This window comes from Ostrea edulis, chromosome 7 (assembly GCF_947568905.1).
Source record: "Ostrea edulis chromosome 7, xbOstEdul1.1, whole genome shotgun sequence".
In the NCBI taxonomy this organism is placed as follows: domain Eukaryota; kingdom Metazoa; phylum Mollusca; class Bivalvia; order Ostreida; family Ostreidae; genus Ostrea; species Ostrea edulis.
The window spans coordinates 46,160,143-46,180,270 of record NC_079170.1 but is presented as its reverse complement, the minus strand read 5'-3'; the positions used below and the strand labels follow the sequence as shown (position 1 = coordinate 46,180,270).

Below are 20,128 nucleotides of genomic sequence, written 5' to 3'. Positions count from 1 at the left end.
TCGTTTTTAATTACATATACATCTAATATACTTCGTTTCCCTTGCCGCGCCTACTATCTAGAGGTGAACGTCCTCGTTGTACAGATCAGACAGTTCTATAACTAAAGTACATTATAATCATACATACCAAAACAACAACAGCCAACAGGAAATTTAAAACGGTCATATGGTGTCTTTAAATCTGTAAACAAAGCTGACAGCAAACTGGAGTTTCCTAAAGTTCCTGATAAGGTTTCGTGTGTAGAGAAAATCATTATCCCAGGGTCGCCCAATCCTTCAGCAATTCATAATCAGGTTTATCGTGGAACCCATTCACCTTTTCGTTCGAACCAGAAGCGTATAATGCAAGTAGTTATCAGAGGCATTATTGTCAGGTCATTGTATATTGTTTAATGTCCCTCTCGAGAATTTTTCACCCATATGGAGATCATTGCCAGTGAAGGGCTGCAAAATTTAGGCCTATGCTCAGCGCTTATGGCCTTTGAGCAGGGAGATATCTTTATCATGCCATACCCGCCGTGACACGGGACCTCGGTATTTGCGGTCTCATCCGAAGGGCCGCCCCATTCAGTCATCTCTTACGACAAGGAAGAGGTACTGTGGACCTATTCTAATCCGGGTTCCCACGGGATGTTATTGTCAGGTACAATTAGAAGCGTTACTGTCAGGTACAATCAGAAGTGTTGGTGTCAGGTACAATGCAAGTATATAGTTTCTTGACATTTCTGGTGTCAGGTCAGAGCATTGTGGATTTATGTCCGCAAAATAAAATCCGGTGGAGATGGGGTATCGAAATTAATGTATGTCCGTCTGTGAATATTTTTATCTGGCACTATTTTCAGATTTTTAGAAATAACATGTAAACATTTCAGGCACGTAGAAACAATATCTTATTTTGGAAAATGGTGAGGACTTTTCTCCCCCCCCCCCAAATTTGTGTGGAAAAAAAGATACATGCTTGTATTATATTATTAGATTGATCGTTCTGAATGAAGAAAGTTATGGAGCCCCATCTAAAGATAAATTTCTCTATACTATCAAAATAGAGAACATGTTAATACTTGATGCACAGGCTGGTCAATGCTCGGGATGCAATATAGTGATTTAAACTCTTGGAACATCCTCATGTCAATCATTCACTGGGTACACCTACATAAAATGGGTGGAAGTTGCTGCACTATTGTCGAGGCCAAACTTGAATTCTATATATTTTACCTAGACGCGGACAAAGTTCAAGCGGGGCTTAAACTCACAAACACAGACTCTTTATGTACCACTGGGCCACCAGGATCTATAGTAGTAGTTGTAGACAAAATGAGTAACAACCCTGATAATCACGCAATATCAACATTTCCAATATTTTTTAGTTTGATATCTTCACACACTGTAATGCCATTTCCTCATAAATGTGTTGTAGTTGTTAACAATTCCAGTATATACAGTGTATAGAACATTCCTGATAATGGTTGGCAATTTAGACAGAAATAAAAGTACGCACGTAGAATGTAAATATACGAACTACATTTCATTTCTGAATACCGTATATACTCGCCTATAAGTCGGATTTTTGGGAGTCAATTTTTGGTCCAAAACTCTATGTCCTAAGAAGATTGGTATTTTTCTGGGCGGCGTAATGTAGTGTTTTTTTAACAACTCTGACGATTATCATGGACTACCGCACAAATGATTATTGTTCACAAATATCTAGACATATTGTATTGTTTATGTATTTTAAAGTACAAGTATTTACATATTTTTATCTAGTTAAAAATTATTTACATACCGGTAACTAATACTTCTATTCAACTAATCTATCGTTTATCGGTAAAATTGAATTACGAACCCGATTTAATATTGAAATATTCATATGTATACCGGCTGAAATATATTTCATAAAATATTGAATATTGTTAACAGATAATTTAGATCATCATTCTTGACTCTTAAAAACTCTATTGTTGATACAATGAATTATACCGGAATCTCACAATAACAGTTTTCGCGAGGCGAATGCCACTAACTAAACACGGTGTCAGGTACTGGTAATTAGGAGACCATAATTGCTTAGGTACACAAGGGATCATTGCCCATAATAGATCAAGGGTTGCGTTTAAACCCCAAACAGATATGGCTTGGATATGGGGCACCTCATTATTATTAATATCTCAAAATATTTTTTTGAAACATACGTAAAATCACTAGAGCATTGACTTGAAATTGTCAACCGATTTTGACAAAAATTTGTACCGACTTATAAGCGGGTCAATGGCAAATTCCTACAAAATAACCTTAAAAAATACAACCGACTTATAGGCGGACCGACTTATAGGCGAGTATATACGGTATACACGGGGGTATGAACTATGACACCTCGCGCCGGCGTACTTTTCATGACGCGTTAACGCTTTATCTGGTAGAGATATTTTCTTTTCTTTTCTTTTTGTTTAGACCAGAGAATTTGCGACTGGCATTATGTAAACAACTATCACTTTTAAATATACTCCAAAGCATAGCATATTATAGAGTCTACATCTAAAGCTGGTGAAGGTCTCAGTGGGTTAAAAATTCTCGAACTTCAAACAACACACATTTATAAACAAACTGTATCTGCGCATGAAAGTATAAAAAAAAGTAAAGTACATATAGTGTAGACTTTCAATTCACAAATAATAACGATAAAACAAAGAGTATTTCAACAAAAGGTTTAATTTGTTATCAATCATCAAACAGTTGATAGGCTGATGGCTCTGTCGCCATAGATTGAGAACTCTCCAGCATTGGAGGTGGATTTAGTACCGTGGGGTTATAGGTCCACTTTGGGAACATCCTTTTATACAGATTCATCAGTACAGTGTCCTGCGACTTCAAATGTCCATCAAACACACACTTCATGTGGCCGTGAGTTCCTATTGTAAATAATTCATACAATATGTGGTACAATAGTGAAGAGGAGGTATCAAGATAATGAACAATGGTTTACTTATTTCTTTATCAAGAACAAAATAATACCAAATTGTAATGGAGCAGTGTCTGTTGAACTAATAAATGGGGAGAATCACTATTCGTTTATTACATTGCTTTCTATCACTGTCTGCAGTAAATACTACATACTTTCTAAGAATAAATCATGTTCATTTTTAGTGGACAGAATGACATTTACTAACCTAGTGGTTCTTTGATGTGGCCTCTTCTTCCCCACTTTGTTCGAAGTTCCACGGGTTTAAACCATTCTATATCATCTGTAATGTGGAATGTCCATTTGACTCGTTAATACATAGCTCTCTCTTCTCATTTGACTCATTAATACAGAACTCTCTCTTCTCATTTGACTCATTAATACAGAACTCTCTCTTCTCATTTGAAGATATTTCCAATTAAGGTAACTCATTACATCACGACTTGTACTTTTTATGACATTACGTCACAAGATGGTGATTTAAATGTTATGTGTTATTTGTAACGATTAATTTTTGAAAATGTTTTTATTATCCAAAAAATACATATTTTCTGTTTTTTGACATAGGCACTTATCATAAATGAATCTCATATAAGGTTAGTGTTATCAATAAGCATCACAAGTTAAATCATCAAGCATTAATTACCTCTGTTGATTAGGGTAGGGTTATCACAAGTTAAATCATTAAGCATTAATTACCTCTGTTGATTAGGGTTATCACAAGTTAAATCATTAAGCATTAATTACCTCTGTTGATTAGGGTTATCACAAGTTAAATCATTAAGCATTAATTACCTCTGTTGATTAGGGTTATCACAAGTTAAATCATTAAGCATCAATTACCTCTGTTGGTTAGGGTAGGGTTATCACAAGTTAAATTATTAGGCATTAATTACCTCTATTGATTAGGGTTATCACAAGTTAAATTATTAAGCATTAATTACCTGAGTCTGTTGATTAGGGTTATCACAAGTTAAATTATCAAGCATTAATTACCTCTGTTGATTAGGGTAGGGTTATCACAAATTAAATTATCAAGCATTACTTACCTCTGTTGATTAGGGTAGGGTTATCACAAGTTAAATCATTAAGCATTAATTACCTCTGTTGATTAGGGTTATCACAAGTTAAATTATCAAGCATTAATTACCTCTGTTGATTAGGGTAGGGATATCACAAATTAAATTATCAAGCATTAATTACCTCTGTTGATTAGGGTAGGGTTATCACAAATTAAATTATCAAGCATTAATTACCTCTACTGGTTAGGATTATCACAAGTTAAATCAATAAGCATTAATTACCTACGCTGGTTAGGATAGGGTTATCACAAGTTAAATTATCAAGCATTTTTAATTACCTTTGTTGGGTAGGGTAGGGTTATCACAAGTTAAATTATTAGGCATTAATTACCTCTGTTGATTAGGGTTATCACAAGTTAAATCATCAAGCATTGATTACCTCTGTTGAAGAACATGTATCTGACCACAGCTGACCGCTTGTTGATCTTGAAGGGATGACCGCTGAGGACGATACGTTTAGTGACAATCCTGTCGGGATTTACCGAGTGTAAGCTCCCTGTGGCTACTAATTCATGTTGACCTATTGATATCAAATAAACACAGTATAAAAAAGTTACAACAAGCAAGTTTATCATTAATTATTGTTGTTTAACATTAATTATTGTTGTTTAACATTAATTACTATTGTTTATCATTAATTACTATTGTTCATCATTAATTACTGTTGTTCATCATTAATTACTATTGTTTATCATTAATTACTATTGTTTATCATTAATTACTGTTGTTTATCATTAATTACTATTGTTTATCATTAATTACTATTGTTCATCATTAATTACTGTTGTTTATCATTAATTACTATTGTTTATCATTGATTACTGTTGGTAAAGAGGGGATTTTCATTCCCAGCAGATAGGCAAATATAGAAAAGAGAAATCATTGAGAGAAAAAACGATTCAATTAACAAAACGAGATTTCTATTTTACCATATACTCTAAAAAAATCTTCTGAACAGATAATTAAACTAGAATTGATTTTCAGTGGGATTAATACCCTCTGTTGATCCATCTGACCAGTGACCTCCGGTTTGTTTTCACTATGAGTCGGGAATGACTTACCGTCGTGCTGTTCTTTGAATGCTAGAACAGGACACGGAGGAAATGATATAGGTGCAAAAATGGTAGCCATGGTAACCATGTCATGGGCAAAAAATCTTTCAAACTGAAATGATATAATACAGTTTAAATCACAATGAAAACTGAATTGAACGATTCAAACATTTCCTAAACAAATTCCTTGATCAAAATTCAAATTGATATTTGCAATACAGTTATCTTCAAACATATTCCCGGGATCTCCCTTATCATGACGATAAGCGAGATTCGGGGAAAGAAAACGAGTTCGTCTTCTCAATCTAACCGTTCTCTTCCTGCCGTACAGACAAATAAAACCAACACCAACCTTATGCTTGTTTGCATTGGTATGCTGTGAAAATACCGGACAAGCCGAGTACCTTCGGAAACCCACATGGAAGACGAGTCTGTCTTTGGATTTGATTGGTGGCCTGTACTCTGGTACCCGCTTCAACAGGAAGTTAAGGACGGACATCTTGTGTTCATGTGGCAGCAGACCAAACATCACCACTGGCATCCCTGGTTTGTATGACACTGGAAACAGAGGCTATCATTAATGGTTTTTATAAATGTGTGAATAGTTTTCTATAACAGAAATAGATATGACTGCTGGAGTTTTATGTGACTGACATAGAAATGACTGCTGGAGCTTTATGTGACAGACATAGAAATGACTGCTGGAGCTTTATGTGACAGACATAGAAATGACTGCTGGAGCTTTATGTGACTGACATAGAAATGACTGCTGGAACTTTATGTGACTGACATAGAAATGACTGCTGGAGGTTTATGTGACAGACATAGAAATGACCGCTGGGGTTGAAGTTGGTTGTAACTCTTCCCAATACTTGGCATTCAGAATGAAAGTTGTGAATCTTCCAGATGGGGGCTTTGAAAAGAAACAACTTTGCAAAAAGTGTGAGCTTGATAAAAACGAAACTGCTGATCTGTGTCCGCAGAGAACTCACTGATCTGTGTCCACAGTGAACTCACTGATCTGTGTCCACAGAAAAACCACTGATCTGTGTCCACAGACAACCCACTGATCTGTGTCCACAGAGACCTCACTGATCTGTGTCCACAGACAACTCACTGATCTGTGTCCACAGAGAACTCACTGATCTGTGTCCACATACAACTCACTGATCTGTGTCCACAGAGAACCCACTGATCTGTGTCCACAGAGAACTCACTGATCTGTGTCCATAGAGAAACCACTGATCTGTGTCCATAGAGAAACCACTGATCTGTGTCCACATACAACTCACTGATCTGTGTCCACAGAGAACCCACTGATCTGTGTCCACAGAGAACTCACTGATCTGTGTCCACATAAAACTCACTGATCTGTGTCCACAGAGAACCCACTGATCTGTGTCCACAAAGAAACCATTGATCTGAGTTCAAAACATGATAAGAGAACTCCTTCATCTGAGTCCATAGCATAATAGAACCCTACTGATCTGAGTCAACAACATTAATCTGGGTATAAATGTATGTTGATATTTAAATAAATGTACTTACTCATAAAATCTTTTGGCACATTAGCAATATGAATTTGAATATACCAGCCGCTCTGAAAAATAAATTAGGCTCTGATGTCAGTTTAAGATAATTACCAATCAAAATCATTTACATGTAACTGCCTGTACCACACAAACGGTAATTACAATTGTTCAGACAAAACTGGGACAAACCATGACTCCCTCATCATCTAAATCCTTTAAAATTCTCTTCTTAGTTCTCCTAAAATCCTTAAACTGGAATATCCTGGCGTAGTCTGACGGGAGATTTTCCTTGGGGTCCCAGGGCGAGGTCCTGAAACTCTTCAACCCTCGGTATCTGTAATCAAAATAAATAATTACTCTGTGTGCATTTGGAAAATTTATTTCGCAACTTTCATTCGCATCATACTAATAATGATTTGTATCTTTGTAAGATTTATGAGGTACATTTTTATGCTTACCTTTGAAACCTATCCTTGGCGTCCTTCTCCCGTGGAGTGTCAATTTCATCAGGAAACATAACATGACTTCTTTCTTCCTTAATTTTCTCTAACCTACAAAATACACACTGCACATTAGAGTCAGTAATTATACATTATATAGATAATTTTTATCATCGAAATTTGTTTCATTCTTGATTTTGTAATTAAAATAATAAACATAATGTTTATTAAATTCAAAATAGAAAATACATTCTCTCCTCTTCCTCCATATCGATTGTCTGGTCATAGTTAGCCACATCTCCAGCCTCCGTCACGGTCAACTACAAATCAGTACCTCAATGTTAAATCTAATGACTGCAAATCCACATACAATACATAGTCAAAGTACAGCACATCATTTAGTATCTCAATGTTAAATCTAATGACTGCAAATCCACACACAATACATAGTCAAAGTACAGCACATCATTTAGTATCTCAATGTTAAATCTAATGACTGTAAATCCACATACAATACATAGTCAAAGTACAGCACATCATTTAGTATCTCAATGTTAAATCTAATGACTGCAAAATCCACATACAGTGTACAATACATAGTCAAAGTACAGTACATCATTTAGTATCTCAATGTTAAATCTAATGACTGCAAATCCACATACAATACATAGTCAAAGTACAGCACATCATTTAGTATCTCAATGTTAAATCTAATGACTGCAAATCCACACACAATACATAGTCAAAGTACAGCACATCATTTAGTATCTCAATGTTAAATCTAATGACTGTAAATCCACATACAATACATAGTCAAAGTACAGCACATCATTTAGTATCTCAATGTTAAATCTAATGACTGCAAAATCCACATACAGTGTACAATACATAGTCAAAGTACAGTACATCATTTAGTATCTCAATGTTAAATCTAATGACTGCAAATCCACATACAATACATAGTCAAAGTACAGCACATCATTTAGTATCTCAATGTTAAATCTAATGACTGCAAATCCACATACAATACATAGTCAAAGTACAGTACATCATTTAGTATCTCAATGTTAAATCTAATGACTGCAAAATCCACATACATTGTAAAATACATAGTCAAAGTACAGCACATCATTTAGTATCTCAATATTAAATCTAATGACTGCAAAATCCACATACATTGTACAATACATAGTCAAAGTACAGCACATCATTTAGTATCTCAATGTTAAATCTAATGACTGCAAAATCCACATAGTACAATACATAGTCAAAGTACAGTACATCATTTGTCTGAAAGAGATTTAGCTCTTAAGTTGTGATTGCAGGATTCTGGTAAATTGTTAAATCTATTCACTGCAAAACTTGAATGATATACAACTAGGAAGAATTGTTTTAGCATACTAAAACTGGTGTATCCCCTTCCATTTTTCATAGTTATTAAACATTTTTAAGGATCATCTTATAAAGTAGAAAGAGTTACAGTACATAATAGTCACCTATATGTATATGTGCTTCAACCAGTGAACAGTGTTGTGAACATTTTATAGTAAATTAAACTTACAACATACCAAATATCAAAGGCCTATGTCAAAAGACAAAATAGTTATGGTCCAGGCAAAAAAATGCCAAAATTCTATTATTGACCTTTACATAAAAGGTCAAGGTTAAAGGTCATCAAAATCACATGTGACACACTGTCTTATCATGGTATACCCACATACCAAATATCAAAGGTCTATGTCAATAGACAAAAAAGTTATGGTCTGGACAAACTTTGTATGAGAAGCGGAAGAATTCACACTGAAACATTATGTTCCCCTTCTGGAAAGGGAAGACGTAATTAAAGTACATCATTGTATATGAGGGAATTAGCTAGTTCCCAAATTTGGGAGCAGGGGTCAACATTAACGCTTGTCCGGTAGCAGTGGAATTTTTTTTCGGACAAGTGAATAGTGATGGGCACTTGAAAAACGATTTGTTGAAAAGTTTATCAGTAGTTCATAGTCGGAAGTAATGCATGAAAAATGAACTTTGATTCAGTGTGGGGCATCACGGGTGACCATTAATCAGTTCTCATTGACTTCATAGTGTTCTAAATATCACATGAAAAAAAAAAACAGTAGAGGAATAATATTAAAAGTAAACTATAATGTTAGATTTAGTTACTTTTCTCATCTAGGTCCGACACTATATATATTTCTTGCAGTCTATCTATCTATTCCCTTTGAATCTCTTCTACAATATGTATATTATTTGGACTGTCCTGTAATTGCTGAGTTTAGGTGACTGTTAAATCCTTATATGCATAAACTGTGTAAGTGTACATTGTAGTCCTCTGTATGATGTAAACCCTCAATATGATGTAAACTCTCTGTATGATGTAAACCCTCTGTATGATGTAAACTCTCTGTACATGTAAACTCTCTGTAAGATGTAAACTCTCTGTATGATGTAAACTCTGTATGATGTAAACCCTTTGTATGATGTAAACCCTCTGTATGATGTAAACTCTCTGTAAGATGTAAACCCTCTGTATGATGTAAACCCTTTGTATGATGTAAACTCTCTGTATGATGTAAACTCTGTATGATGTAAACCCTTTGTATGATGTAAACCCTCTGTATGATGTAAACTCTCTGTAAGATGTAAACCCTCTGTATGATGTAAACCCTCTGTATGATGTAAACTCTCTGTATGATGTAAACCCTTTGTATGATGTAAACTCTCTGTAAGATGTAAACCCTCTGTATGATGTAAACCCTTTATATGATGTAAATCCTCTGTATGATGTAAACCCTCTGTATGATGTAAACTCTCTGTATGATGTAAACCCTCTGTATGATGTAAACCTTCTGTATGATGTAAACCCTCTGTATGATGTAAACTGTCTGTATGATGTAAACCCTTTGTATGATGTAAACTCTCTGTATGATGTAAACCCTTTGTATGATGTAAACTCTCTGTATTATGTAAACCTTCTGTATGATGTAAACCTTCTGTATGATGTAAACCCTCTGTATACTCACGGTGTCATATTCCACTTCCTCTCCAGACTCAGACCCCGAGGCATCCACTGCCATCATGTCTTCTTCCTCCATCTCCTCATCCTCACTCCCATCATCTTCAGTCTACAGCAGGGCAAAAATATAACATACATGTAGATCATACATCAAACTCAGAGCATTAAAAACACTTATTTACTATTCTCCCTTAAGGAAGTTAGCTCCTTAGCTTTTGAGCACAACTGTGCAGGATGCTACAACTAAGTATTTACTAATTCAAAACTAATTCCATTGGTGCAAACATTTTACACATCGATTAATGAACCCTATCCAGTTGAAAAAAAAATTGTGTCAATTCACATTTTGAAAGGATTTTGCAGGGACTATATTTTGCGGCGGAAGGATTGATTAACCAAAAAGCTCTAAATCTGCTTGATATTACAGTTTCTGTTTCATCCAATATATCTTCAATTTTTATACTTCTATACATGTATTTCAGTGTTATAATTTATGATACAAGTAGTTGAGAATTGGAACTAGTTCAAATGTTGTAATTAATTGGATTTGGTTGATGTATCTTTTCGAACAAAACACTGATTCTTAAAAAAGCTTACATCAATTTACTCAAAATTTTGTATAAAAATTCAGTTTTTCGCCAATAATTTAAAAATTTGGTCTCTAACCCCCCACTTTTTTTTTTTTTTAGTTTGAATCCATGTTAAATTTTAAGACAAGACATTGAAAACTATGTGAAATGTTAGAAATTGACATTACTCCTAATGGACATATTAAACTCAAATTTGATATCATGAATTTTTTCTCATATCAAGTGCAAAAAGGTCATTATTTAAATCCATTACTAGTATTAAACTTTTATTTTATCTGTAGTGTTAGAAGACATGATTATAAATGTATTTATTCTATGTAATGATTGATTTGTGTTGCTTATATTGTGTTGACACCAACAGACAAATCAAGTTTAAATGAATAAATTTTAAGTGCAAAAAGGTCATGTTTAGAATACTGTAACTCAACCCCAGTTTCTCTTTTTAATTTCCTAATTCCCCTTCAATGTAGAAATCAAAAATACACTTCCCAATATTTTTTTTACAATACTCTAAAGCTCAGGTGTAAACCTCTTAAGCACAGTAAATAAATGTACATGTAAAAGGTGTATGTATTTGTGAATTGCATCATCAAATATGAGGGAGACTGGTTTCCATATCTTACCTCCTCTTCGCTGTCCACAATCCACGCAGCCTGGTAGTCTGATGTCCCCTTGGGAACCCTTTTTACAACCTTTGTCTTTGCTCTCCGTGCAGCTATTGAAATTTAAACAAACTAAACTGATAATTCATCAATTCTTTAAATGTAGGTCAAAGTTCAAGGTCATTAGGTCAAATGTCTTGGTACAAAAACAATGGTCTCTTCATGAGGTATCTATACACAAATTATCACAGCCCCATCCCCCTTGCTTCAAAAAATATAGCCCAGGTTAATGTTTTTCGAAAAGTGGTTCAAAGTCCAAGGTCATGAAGTCAAGTCTTGGTACCAAAACAAAGGTCTCTTCATGAAACATTTATATGTGAAATATCAAAAGCATATCCCCTTGCTTCAAAAGATATAGCCCAGATTTTGATTTTTAATAAAGGTCACAAGTCTAAGTACCAAAAGAAAGGTTTCTTCATGTATGTGTGAAATATCAAAATCTTTTCCCCCTTAGTTCAAAAGATATAGCTCAGGTTAAAGTTTTTTTCTTGAAGTGTGACACCGACACCAACACCAGGGTCATGACAATAGCTCTATGGACAGTCCCTTCAAGTTAAATTATGACTACTGCTGATCTCTGACCTTCAGCTTCCTCCATCTCCTCCTCTGTGGGCCAGGTCTGCTCGCCCTCCATTTCCCCGGGGATGTTCTCGCTCTGTAATGACTCCTGACGACTCGCGTCCGCCTTCTCCAACACCCTGACTTCTCCTGAATCCTCCTCCATCGCGTTTTCCTGCAATCAGAAATCAGTGTTTACCATATTATAGTTCTTGTGACCAAACCAGTAATGATACCCTCCATGATTTTGTTGTTTTGAGTATACAACTAAAATTGCTGGAAATGAATTTTACCAATAATGTTTTCTTTCTTTAAAAGCCTTCAAACTTTTATCTACACAAATAAGGCTTTTCTGACTTGTATACACTTGTAATCATTATCATACCTGTCAACCTTCCCAAATTTTCTTGTCTGTCTACAAACACAACCCTTCCCCACTGAAAAATATCATCCCTAGTCCTACAAAATCCCCATTACAAACCTTGTGCTTGTCCGACTTTGGAAACAGTGGGTAGGGGTCATTTCTGGCATCAATCTGGGTCATCTGAAAGTCTCCCCAGCCAAGAATATGAACAAGGCCATTCACAGAGAGATTTCTCCCTCGCAGGAACCCGGCCACTTTCAAGGTTCCACTGGGAGCCTAAAATTTATGTTATGATTCAGTAGTTAAGCATTTTCTATTCAGCTGAGAAATTCATTTTACTAAATTCTAGGTTTAATGAATCTTTAAAGGAATAGATGTGATAAAATAATTTTAATTCTTAATTAGGTCATACAGAGATTTCACAAAATATCAAACCATTTAATATATACACCTTAACATGTATTACCATGATTACTATAGCAAACAACTTAATCTAAAATGTCTGCATATGGGATGATTTTGTTGCACTGAAAATGTTTGCTTTTATTTGCCAAATATAAAATTGCCACAATTTGTATTCCTACAAATAATACAAGTTTGAAATGAATTCCACTAAATAAAAAGGTGCCCAGATTTCGAAGCAAATTTTAAATAAAAATCTCTCAAATATTCCAATGCCAAAACTACCCAATGTACAGTCATTATTCATTCAATCATTAGCCATTATAATTCTTATCAGAAACTCTGATGTAAAATGACCTCTTCATTCTCTAGTTCAAACTGAATTTCCTCTGCTATAAGGTGAGGCCTGTTATCTCTATAGTGCACTGGCTTGATCTTCTGATTGGTCAGATTTCTCATCACCAGAAGGCCGTCTTGTTCCGAGTCCAGGGAATACAGCTTTTCCTGGTGAAACCTGATTGTAAAAGAAACTGTAAATTTTATAAATACCACTATCATGTCGTCGTCATGCGTCACGATTATCTATGATATACAGAAAAGACAATCAACATTTGATCTATAATTAAATGATTGTATAAAGTGGATCATACAAGAAATGATAGTCTACTGATATTGAGTAATATCATGGAAGAAAAATTCACATCACAAATAAAGTACATTGGTGTACCATTTTTCAATTTTTTTCTGTAGAAATTTTCTGGCTTCGCTTTGTTTTTTCCCGCCTCCCATTTTCTTCAATCCCTAAAAAAAGCAAAGAGTAAGTCAAGTGCACAAGTGTGAATTCCGACAGCAACGAATTCCATACATAGTCTCCAATCACACATGTACATACTGCTGCAGGCAGCAAAAAAATTCCTTACTCAGTCTTTACACATACAAGCGTGAGTTCCGACAACAAGGATAGCCATACAGTCTCCAATCAGACATAATTCTCCAGCATGAATAGGACACAAGAGCAGTAATTCAAGACTTCTCAGAGAGAGTGCACATTGAGTTTTACATACAGGTATACAGGTATTGTAGTCACGCAGAGAGAGTGCACAGTGAGTTTTACATACAGGTACACAGGTATTATAGTCACTCAGAGAGAGTGCACAGTGAGTTTTACATACAAGTATACAGGTATTGTAGTCACGCAGAGAGTGTGTACAGTGAGTTTTACATACAGGTATTGTAGTCACTCAGAGAGTGCACAGTGAGTTTTACATACAGGTGTTGTAGTCACTCAGAGAGAGTTCACAGAGAGTTTTACATACAGGTATACAGGTATTGTAGTCACGCAGAGAGTGTGTACAGTGAGTTTTACATACAGGTATACAGGTATTGTAGTCACTCAGAGAGAGTGCACAGTGAGTTTTACATACAGGTATACAGGTATTGTAGTCACTCAGAGAGAGTGCACAGTGAGTTTTACATACAGGTATACAGGTATTGTAGTCACTCAGAGAGAGTGCACAGTGAGTTTTACATACAGGTATACAGGTATTGTAGTCACTCAGAGAGAGTTCACAGAGAGTTTTACATACAGGTATACAGGTATTGTAGTCACTCAGAGAGAGTGCACAGTGAGTTTTACATACAGGTATACAGGTATTGTAGTCACTCAGAGAGAGTTCACAGAGAGTTTTACATACAGATATACAGGTATTGTAGTCACTCAGAGAGAGTGTACAGTGAGTTTTACATACAGGTATACAGGTATTGTAGTCACGCAGAGAGAGTGCAGTGAGTTTTACATACAGGTATACAGGTATTGTAGTCACGCAGAGAGTGTGTACAGTGAGTTTTACATACAGGTATACAGGTATTGTAGTCACGCAGAGAGAGTGTACAGTGAGTTTTACATACAGGTATACAGGTATTGTAGTCACGCAGAGAGTGCACAGTGAGTTTTACATACAGGTATACAGGTATTGTAGTCACTCAGAGAGAGTGCACAGTGAGTTTTACATACAGGTATACAGGTATTGTAGTCATGCAGAGAGAGTGCACAGTGAGTTTTACAATAATTCAGGGTTGGCAAAAATGTGCTCAATATGAGTATTGACCGGTCCGGTGGTCAATACTGGTTAAAACCAGTCAATACTGGTTGATAGAAAATTATTTGGTCATTATAGTCTGTGTTATTGATCATTTTAAATGTTTAGTGGCCATTATGGTAAGTACTGTAATGCATAACATCAATCTAATTAAAATCAGATCCTAGGATACGCTCACAATCGCTATAATAGGATCTGACATAACCCCATTAGAGGTCATGTCCGCATGACCTTTCGCTTGGAATATTCATGAGAACTATCAGCCAGTCAGATTGCGCCATACAGACAATGATGGCTATTTAGGCGGTTCCTGTAAACAAATTGCTGTAATCTCTCTCCCATGAAGTTTATTCCACACTGTAAAATTGTATATTCTCGCATAACGAATTTTAAACTTTTGCACTAATGCCTAATCTATTCTGTTCATACAAACAACAAAACGTACGATATGAAATATACCCAAATTAAATTAATTGTGAATTCCGATTTATGTATGAATAGGGATGGGTACGATTTGAATAGTTTTCAAGATGGTTTACATAAATAACGCGAGGAATATAACGCCAGTTGACGTAAACGGTGCATTGTGACGTTGCATCTAGCTGCGATATGTTTTCTTTCAAACCAAACAATCGCAGCCATTTTCCTTGAATTGTGAACACCGACGATTTCAAAGCCGACGCGCTGATTGGCTGACATAAAGTTCATCTGAACATGACCCCTAATCGGGTTATGGCAGATCTACTTACGCAGAGTATACGACGCAGATCTAAGAAGTCTGATTTTAATTAGATTGTGCATAACATGTACTATCAGTTCATAATCATGATAATATACTTATAAGTCATAATAGTAAATAAATAATGTAAATGACTCTGTCGAATTGGGGAAGATGTAAAGGTTTCTGTTCAAATTCCTTAGTTTAACAAGAACTACCTATTGTTTCATCAATCTTCATTTTAACTGTTAAATAAACATTTGAGGGGGTGGGTTGGTGATGTTTTCATAACAATAACATGCACACTGGTCATCTCTGGTCCCAGCCTATGCTTATTAACACCTGTCCACTCTGCTTCCTGTGCTCAGGTAATGTCCAGCTACCTTTTATTCTTAATCTGTCCAGGTTCATGTATTAACAGGTCTGTTTCCAATTGTCAAGCTATGCTATCTGTAACCCTCTAGTATAGTACTGAAGATATTTCAGTCACAGCTTCAACAAACCAAATGTATTAAACTTATGAAATTACATATAATTATATTACTAATGAAAAGTATTAATCAACAATTGATCCATATAAAAAAAGACTTAATTTGTCTTTATCTTTGCAAGAAATGTACAAAAAGAGGAAAATGAACACTTCAAATCACATTGACCAGACTGAGTATTGAACAGTATTAGCCACTAGGGTAGTATTGACCGGAACAGTTAAAAGCTGTTAAAACTACTGGTTAAAACTGTTCTGCTATACATATGTACTCTGAAGATACCTGTGTAACACACGTGACGGCAGGAAGGCCCTGAGCAAACAGACATCTCAGCACTCGTTCCCCATACTCGTCAATCCCACCCTCTGAGGACAGGACACACAGCAGCGAGTCAGCCACTTTCACCGAGTCCATCACGGCGTACAAGTTCGTAAACTCTGGGACGTAAAACGACACCCGCTGTTTGAATCGGGGAATGCTGCAAGAATATACAGTATGCAAACTACAATTCAGAATTCTAGATGTTTTAAATTTCAATTGGGATTGTCTCATGGACAAATATTCAATACACTGTAGCACACAGCCAATTTACTCTAAAACTCTTTGTGAATGTGGTAAATGTATTGTGAAGGGATCAAACAGAATAACTATTGCAAATTAAACTTGGCCTGTGGTGCATCTTAACGAGACTATTACCTCACACAGGGCTTATCCATGCGGGGCATACTTGAAAAGTTACATAGCTGAAGACAGAGAGACACACGTTTCAACATTATTCATGCTTTATCTGATGACTAGCTACACTAAATTTCTTTAACCTTGAATGTTATCAATATTCATGGTGTAAACATGGTAAAAAGGAGGACATGCAAACCTGAGAAACACATCATATAGATCTTTGTTCACAGCTTGAATTTAAACCTAACTAGCCCAATAACAGATGGAAAGATGGGCAGACAGACAAGGTAAATCTAATACAAAATTGTTTGGGGGGGATACTGGCAGAATGGCTAAATAACCACATTAAGCTGACATAACTTCCTAAACATTTAAGGAATCAATCTAAAAATACCAGGTGTATACATGTAGGTACATGTATACAGAGCATTATTACAACACTCCCAAAAATTTAGTATACTGTCAATAAACAGCCTTTGAGAAAATCACTGGACAAAAACTGTACATAGATGGACTAATGGACAGACACAAATACTGTTAGTAAATCAACTTCTATTCAAGATGACTTTATTTCCCGAAATACCAGTGATACAGTGGTTTGCGTTAATTACATATTACGTAAGTACACGATCTTCAACATCTTCCGGCTGACCAACTATGTATCTAATACTTCACTTGATAAAGAAAATTTAAGATTACATTTTGCTGTTTCACAAACATGTAGTAGCATTGCCAGTGGAGCACAAATCATGGATGAAATTTATCTCTCACCTGACATGAAGGACCCCTTGTTCATTCTGTGTGACTGTTGCAGACTCGTCACATGATTTCAGGACTCCCAACACATTGCTGACATCCAGGCCTTCATGCAGTAATAACACTACCTGCATCAGAAATTTACACGATTAAGTTCACGCTCACTGAATTACATATGATTGTGTTCCCGTGAGGATTCAGGTTAGAATAGATCCTCAGTACCCCTTGCTTGTCATAAAAGGCGACTAAATGGAGCGGTCCTTCGGATGAGACTAGAAAAAATCGATGCCCCATGTCACAGCAGGTGCGGCACAATAAATATCCCTCCCTGCTCAAAGGCCATAAGCGCTGAGCATTATAAGGCCTAAATTTTGCAGCCTTTCACCAACAATGGTGATGTATCCATATGAGTAAAAAATTCTCAAACGAGACATAAAGAAACATACAACCACCCATTGGCAACAAAGGAATGAGTGGTAGAAATAAAGCAGATTATTATACCTCAGTATGGGAATTCTATGCAATGCGTAATCTGATTGCATTTTTGTAATCTTGCTTTGTTTCTGTATAATTAACAATTTATTGCATTAAATTTATGTTCGGGAGATATGAAGATTTATTCACCCAAGTAAAATCATATTCCCCTCGTTGCCCTCGGGGAATATGATTTTTCTTGGGTGAATAAACCTTCATACCTTCTTCACTATCATACAATAAATGTATAATATTACGTGGGTATGGGAGATGTATTTTTTTCAGTGTATATATATGTAAGACTCTAAAGTGTGATGGGTGGTCGCTCCAGAGTGCGATGGACATGCCAAAGTGCGATGGTCTTTCAAAATCAAATCGAAGAAATGCACCTTCAGTTCGCCCCAACAGAAGTTCTTTCTACTGGTTCAAACGTCTTCGGGATATTGGAGGAAGGCACGGGTGATTAAGATTGACATGAACAATAGCAAGGGCAGTTTTTACAATGCTGAGGATTGTGAAAATGTCAAAGTACATTTGTTGTCAAAATATCTATTTCGCTCAAACATGATTTAAATCATGATCATTTATTACCTGTGATGTACACATTATAAATTCCTTGGGGGTGGGGGGTAGGTATGGAATAATGCAAAAACATTCTATTCCATTTCACGTTTGAAAATTTTGTGTTTAATAACACAACAACTAAATGGTAATGAAATAATTCATTATTGATATTATTATTTTGTATTGGTAATTTGGTGAAACGAAACACGGTAAAAGTCTGTACCAACACACAGTGTCCATTAAGTTTTGCAAACCAACGGATTCCGGCATGTCACTCCATCGCACTTTGGTGCATTAATGTGTACCATCTTACTTTGGCATGTCAGAACATCTTACTTTGGCGTGTCACACCATCACACTTTAGTGTTTAACACCATCACACTTTGGCACATGAGTGTGGACCATTGCACTTTGGCGTATCACACCATCAGGGTTTAGCGCAGACCATCGCACTTTGGTGTAGCCATCACACTTTGGAGTGCTGCCTCTTTCTTCCCTTGTGTCTGGTTGACTTGCATCAATATTACTTACAAAAAGTGTAATCATGCTTTACAGTGGTTTCAGAACTGTACTGTTCCCTTTGATTATTATGATTCTGGGAACAGAATTAAAGTTCATTAAGTACAATAAAACTTTGGCCAATGGCCATAGGAAATTAAAAGGCTTCATATTCAACTGTTCAACTATACTGTACTAAGGACCCACTAGCCAGAGCTAGTAGGAATGCCATATCACTCACACTACCACATTGTCCCATCCTTTTTAAGAGTCATCCCTGACTCTTCCGGAGTGCCAACACCTGTGGGGCAAAGTACTGAGGACAACGTCTCTCCCAACATGGGCACTAGATACGTAACAGAGACATTTTTATGCCTCTGATTGAGTTTTGAACTCGATTCTCTGGCACACAAGTTCAGCACTCTACCAATCGAGCTAAAGGGTTAACCCACTAGCCAGAGCTAGTACAAGAATGCCATATCATTCACACTACCTAATACTAACAAGACTTAATGGCGTGACACTTATATGGTGTTCAAAACCTACAGATCTAATTCTGAAGAGGTTGTAAAATTGGTTTCAAAAGAGAATCACAGTTCTAATATGACTCCTAAAAAAATATTACCACAAAATGTGGAGGTGATAGGTTGCCTCCCTTGCTTCTTTTCTGATTTAAAACTTCTTCTCTTTTCTGTCTACGGACTTGATCCGCCTGAAAATTAATGAAAGCTGTATAAATTGAGTAACTAGAAAATTTATAGTTCAGAGTTCTTCCAAAAATACAAGTTAGGATTCATCTACACATCGCAGGGTTTTCTCAGAATAAAATTGTCGATTTGAAATACGAACAATAAAAACTCACATGATGCTTTCTGTCTTGTTTCCTTTGGATAGCTTTATATTTCTTTGTAGCTGTCTTTATGTCGACTCTCCCTATTTAATATATATAATGCATCGTGAGTAAATTCGGACAAATGTGTTCTATTTCTGAATGGTCATTAAAACAAGCAGTGTACTTGCCTTTTGTATCTTTGTCCAGTTGACCTTTACTTTTGTGTTTTCCGTGTTTGTGGGATTTGTTCTGCTGTTTTAGGGCCCCGGGACGGTGTTGTTGTTGAACATCCGCAGCCATTCTGTCAAAGAATCACACGTGTTTGTAAACCGGAAGTTTTGATTTTTACAAATCTTAAGCGGCC

The 20,128-nt window shown here is 35.9% G+C and overlaps 1 protein-coding gene across 2 annotated transcripts; it reads right to left on the bottom strand.

The window, feature by feature from the left end:
- Window positions 1-2,687: 2,687 nt before the first annotated feature.
- LOC125654194 (pre-rRNA-processing protein TSR1 homolog) lies at window positions 2,688-20,125 on the bottom strand. 2 transcript variants are annotated; one of them, XM_056144557.1, is made up of 20 exons: window positions 19,953-20,125; window positions 19,795-19,865; window positions 19,558-19,644; window positions 17,412-17,524; window positions 16,245-16,440; window positions 13,385-13,458; window positions 13,015-13,171; window positions 12,373-12,531; window positions 11,916-12,066; window positions 11,295-11,386; window positions 10,089-10,190; window positions 7,312-7,382; window positions 7,081-7,173; window positions 6,812-6,956; window positions 6,639-6,690; window positions 5,443-5,648; window positions 5,100-5,202; window positions 4,418-4,558; window positions 3,165-3,239; window positions 2,688-2,906 (listed from the first exon to the last, which is right to left on the bottom strand). In XM_056144557.1, the coding sequence occupies exons 1-20, from the start codon at window positions 20,062-20,064 to the stop codon at window positions 2,716-2,718; spliced, it is 2,391 nt and encodes a 796-aa protein (XP_056000532.1). In that variant the 5' UTR covers window positions 20,065-20,125; the 3' UTR covers window positions 2,688-2,715. The 2 variants fall into 2 exon arrangements, with proteins under 2 accessions (XP_056000532.1, XP_056000531.1); XM_056144556.1 differs by having other exon boundaries at window positions 19,795-19,861; window positions 19,949-20,119.
- Window positions 20,126-20,128: the final 3 nt, after the last annotated feature.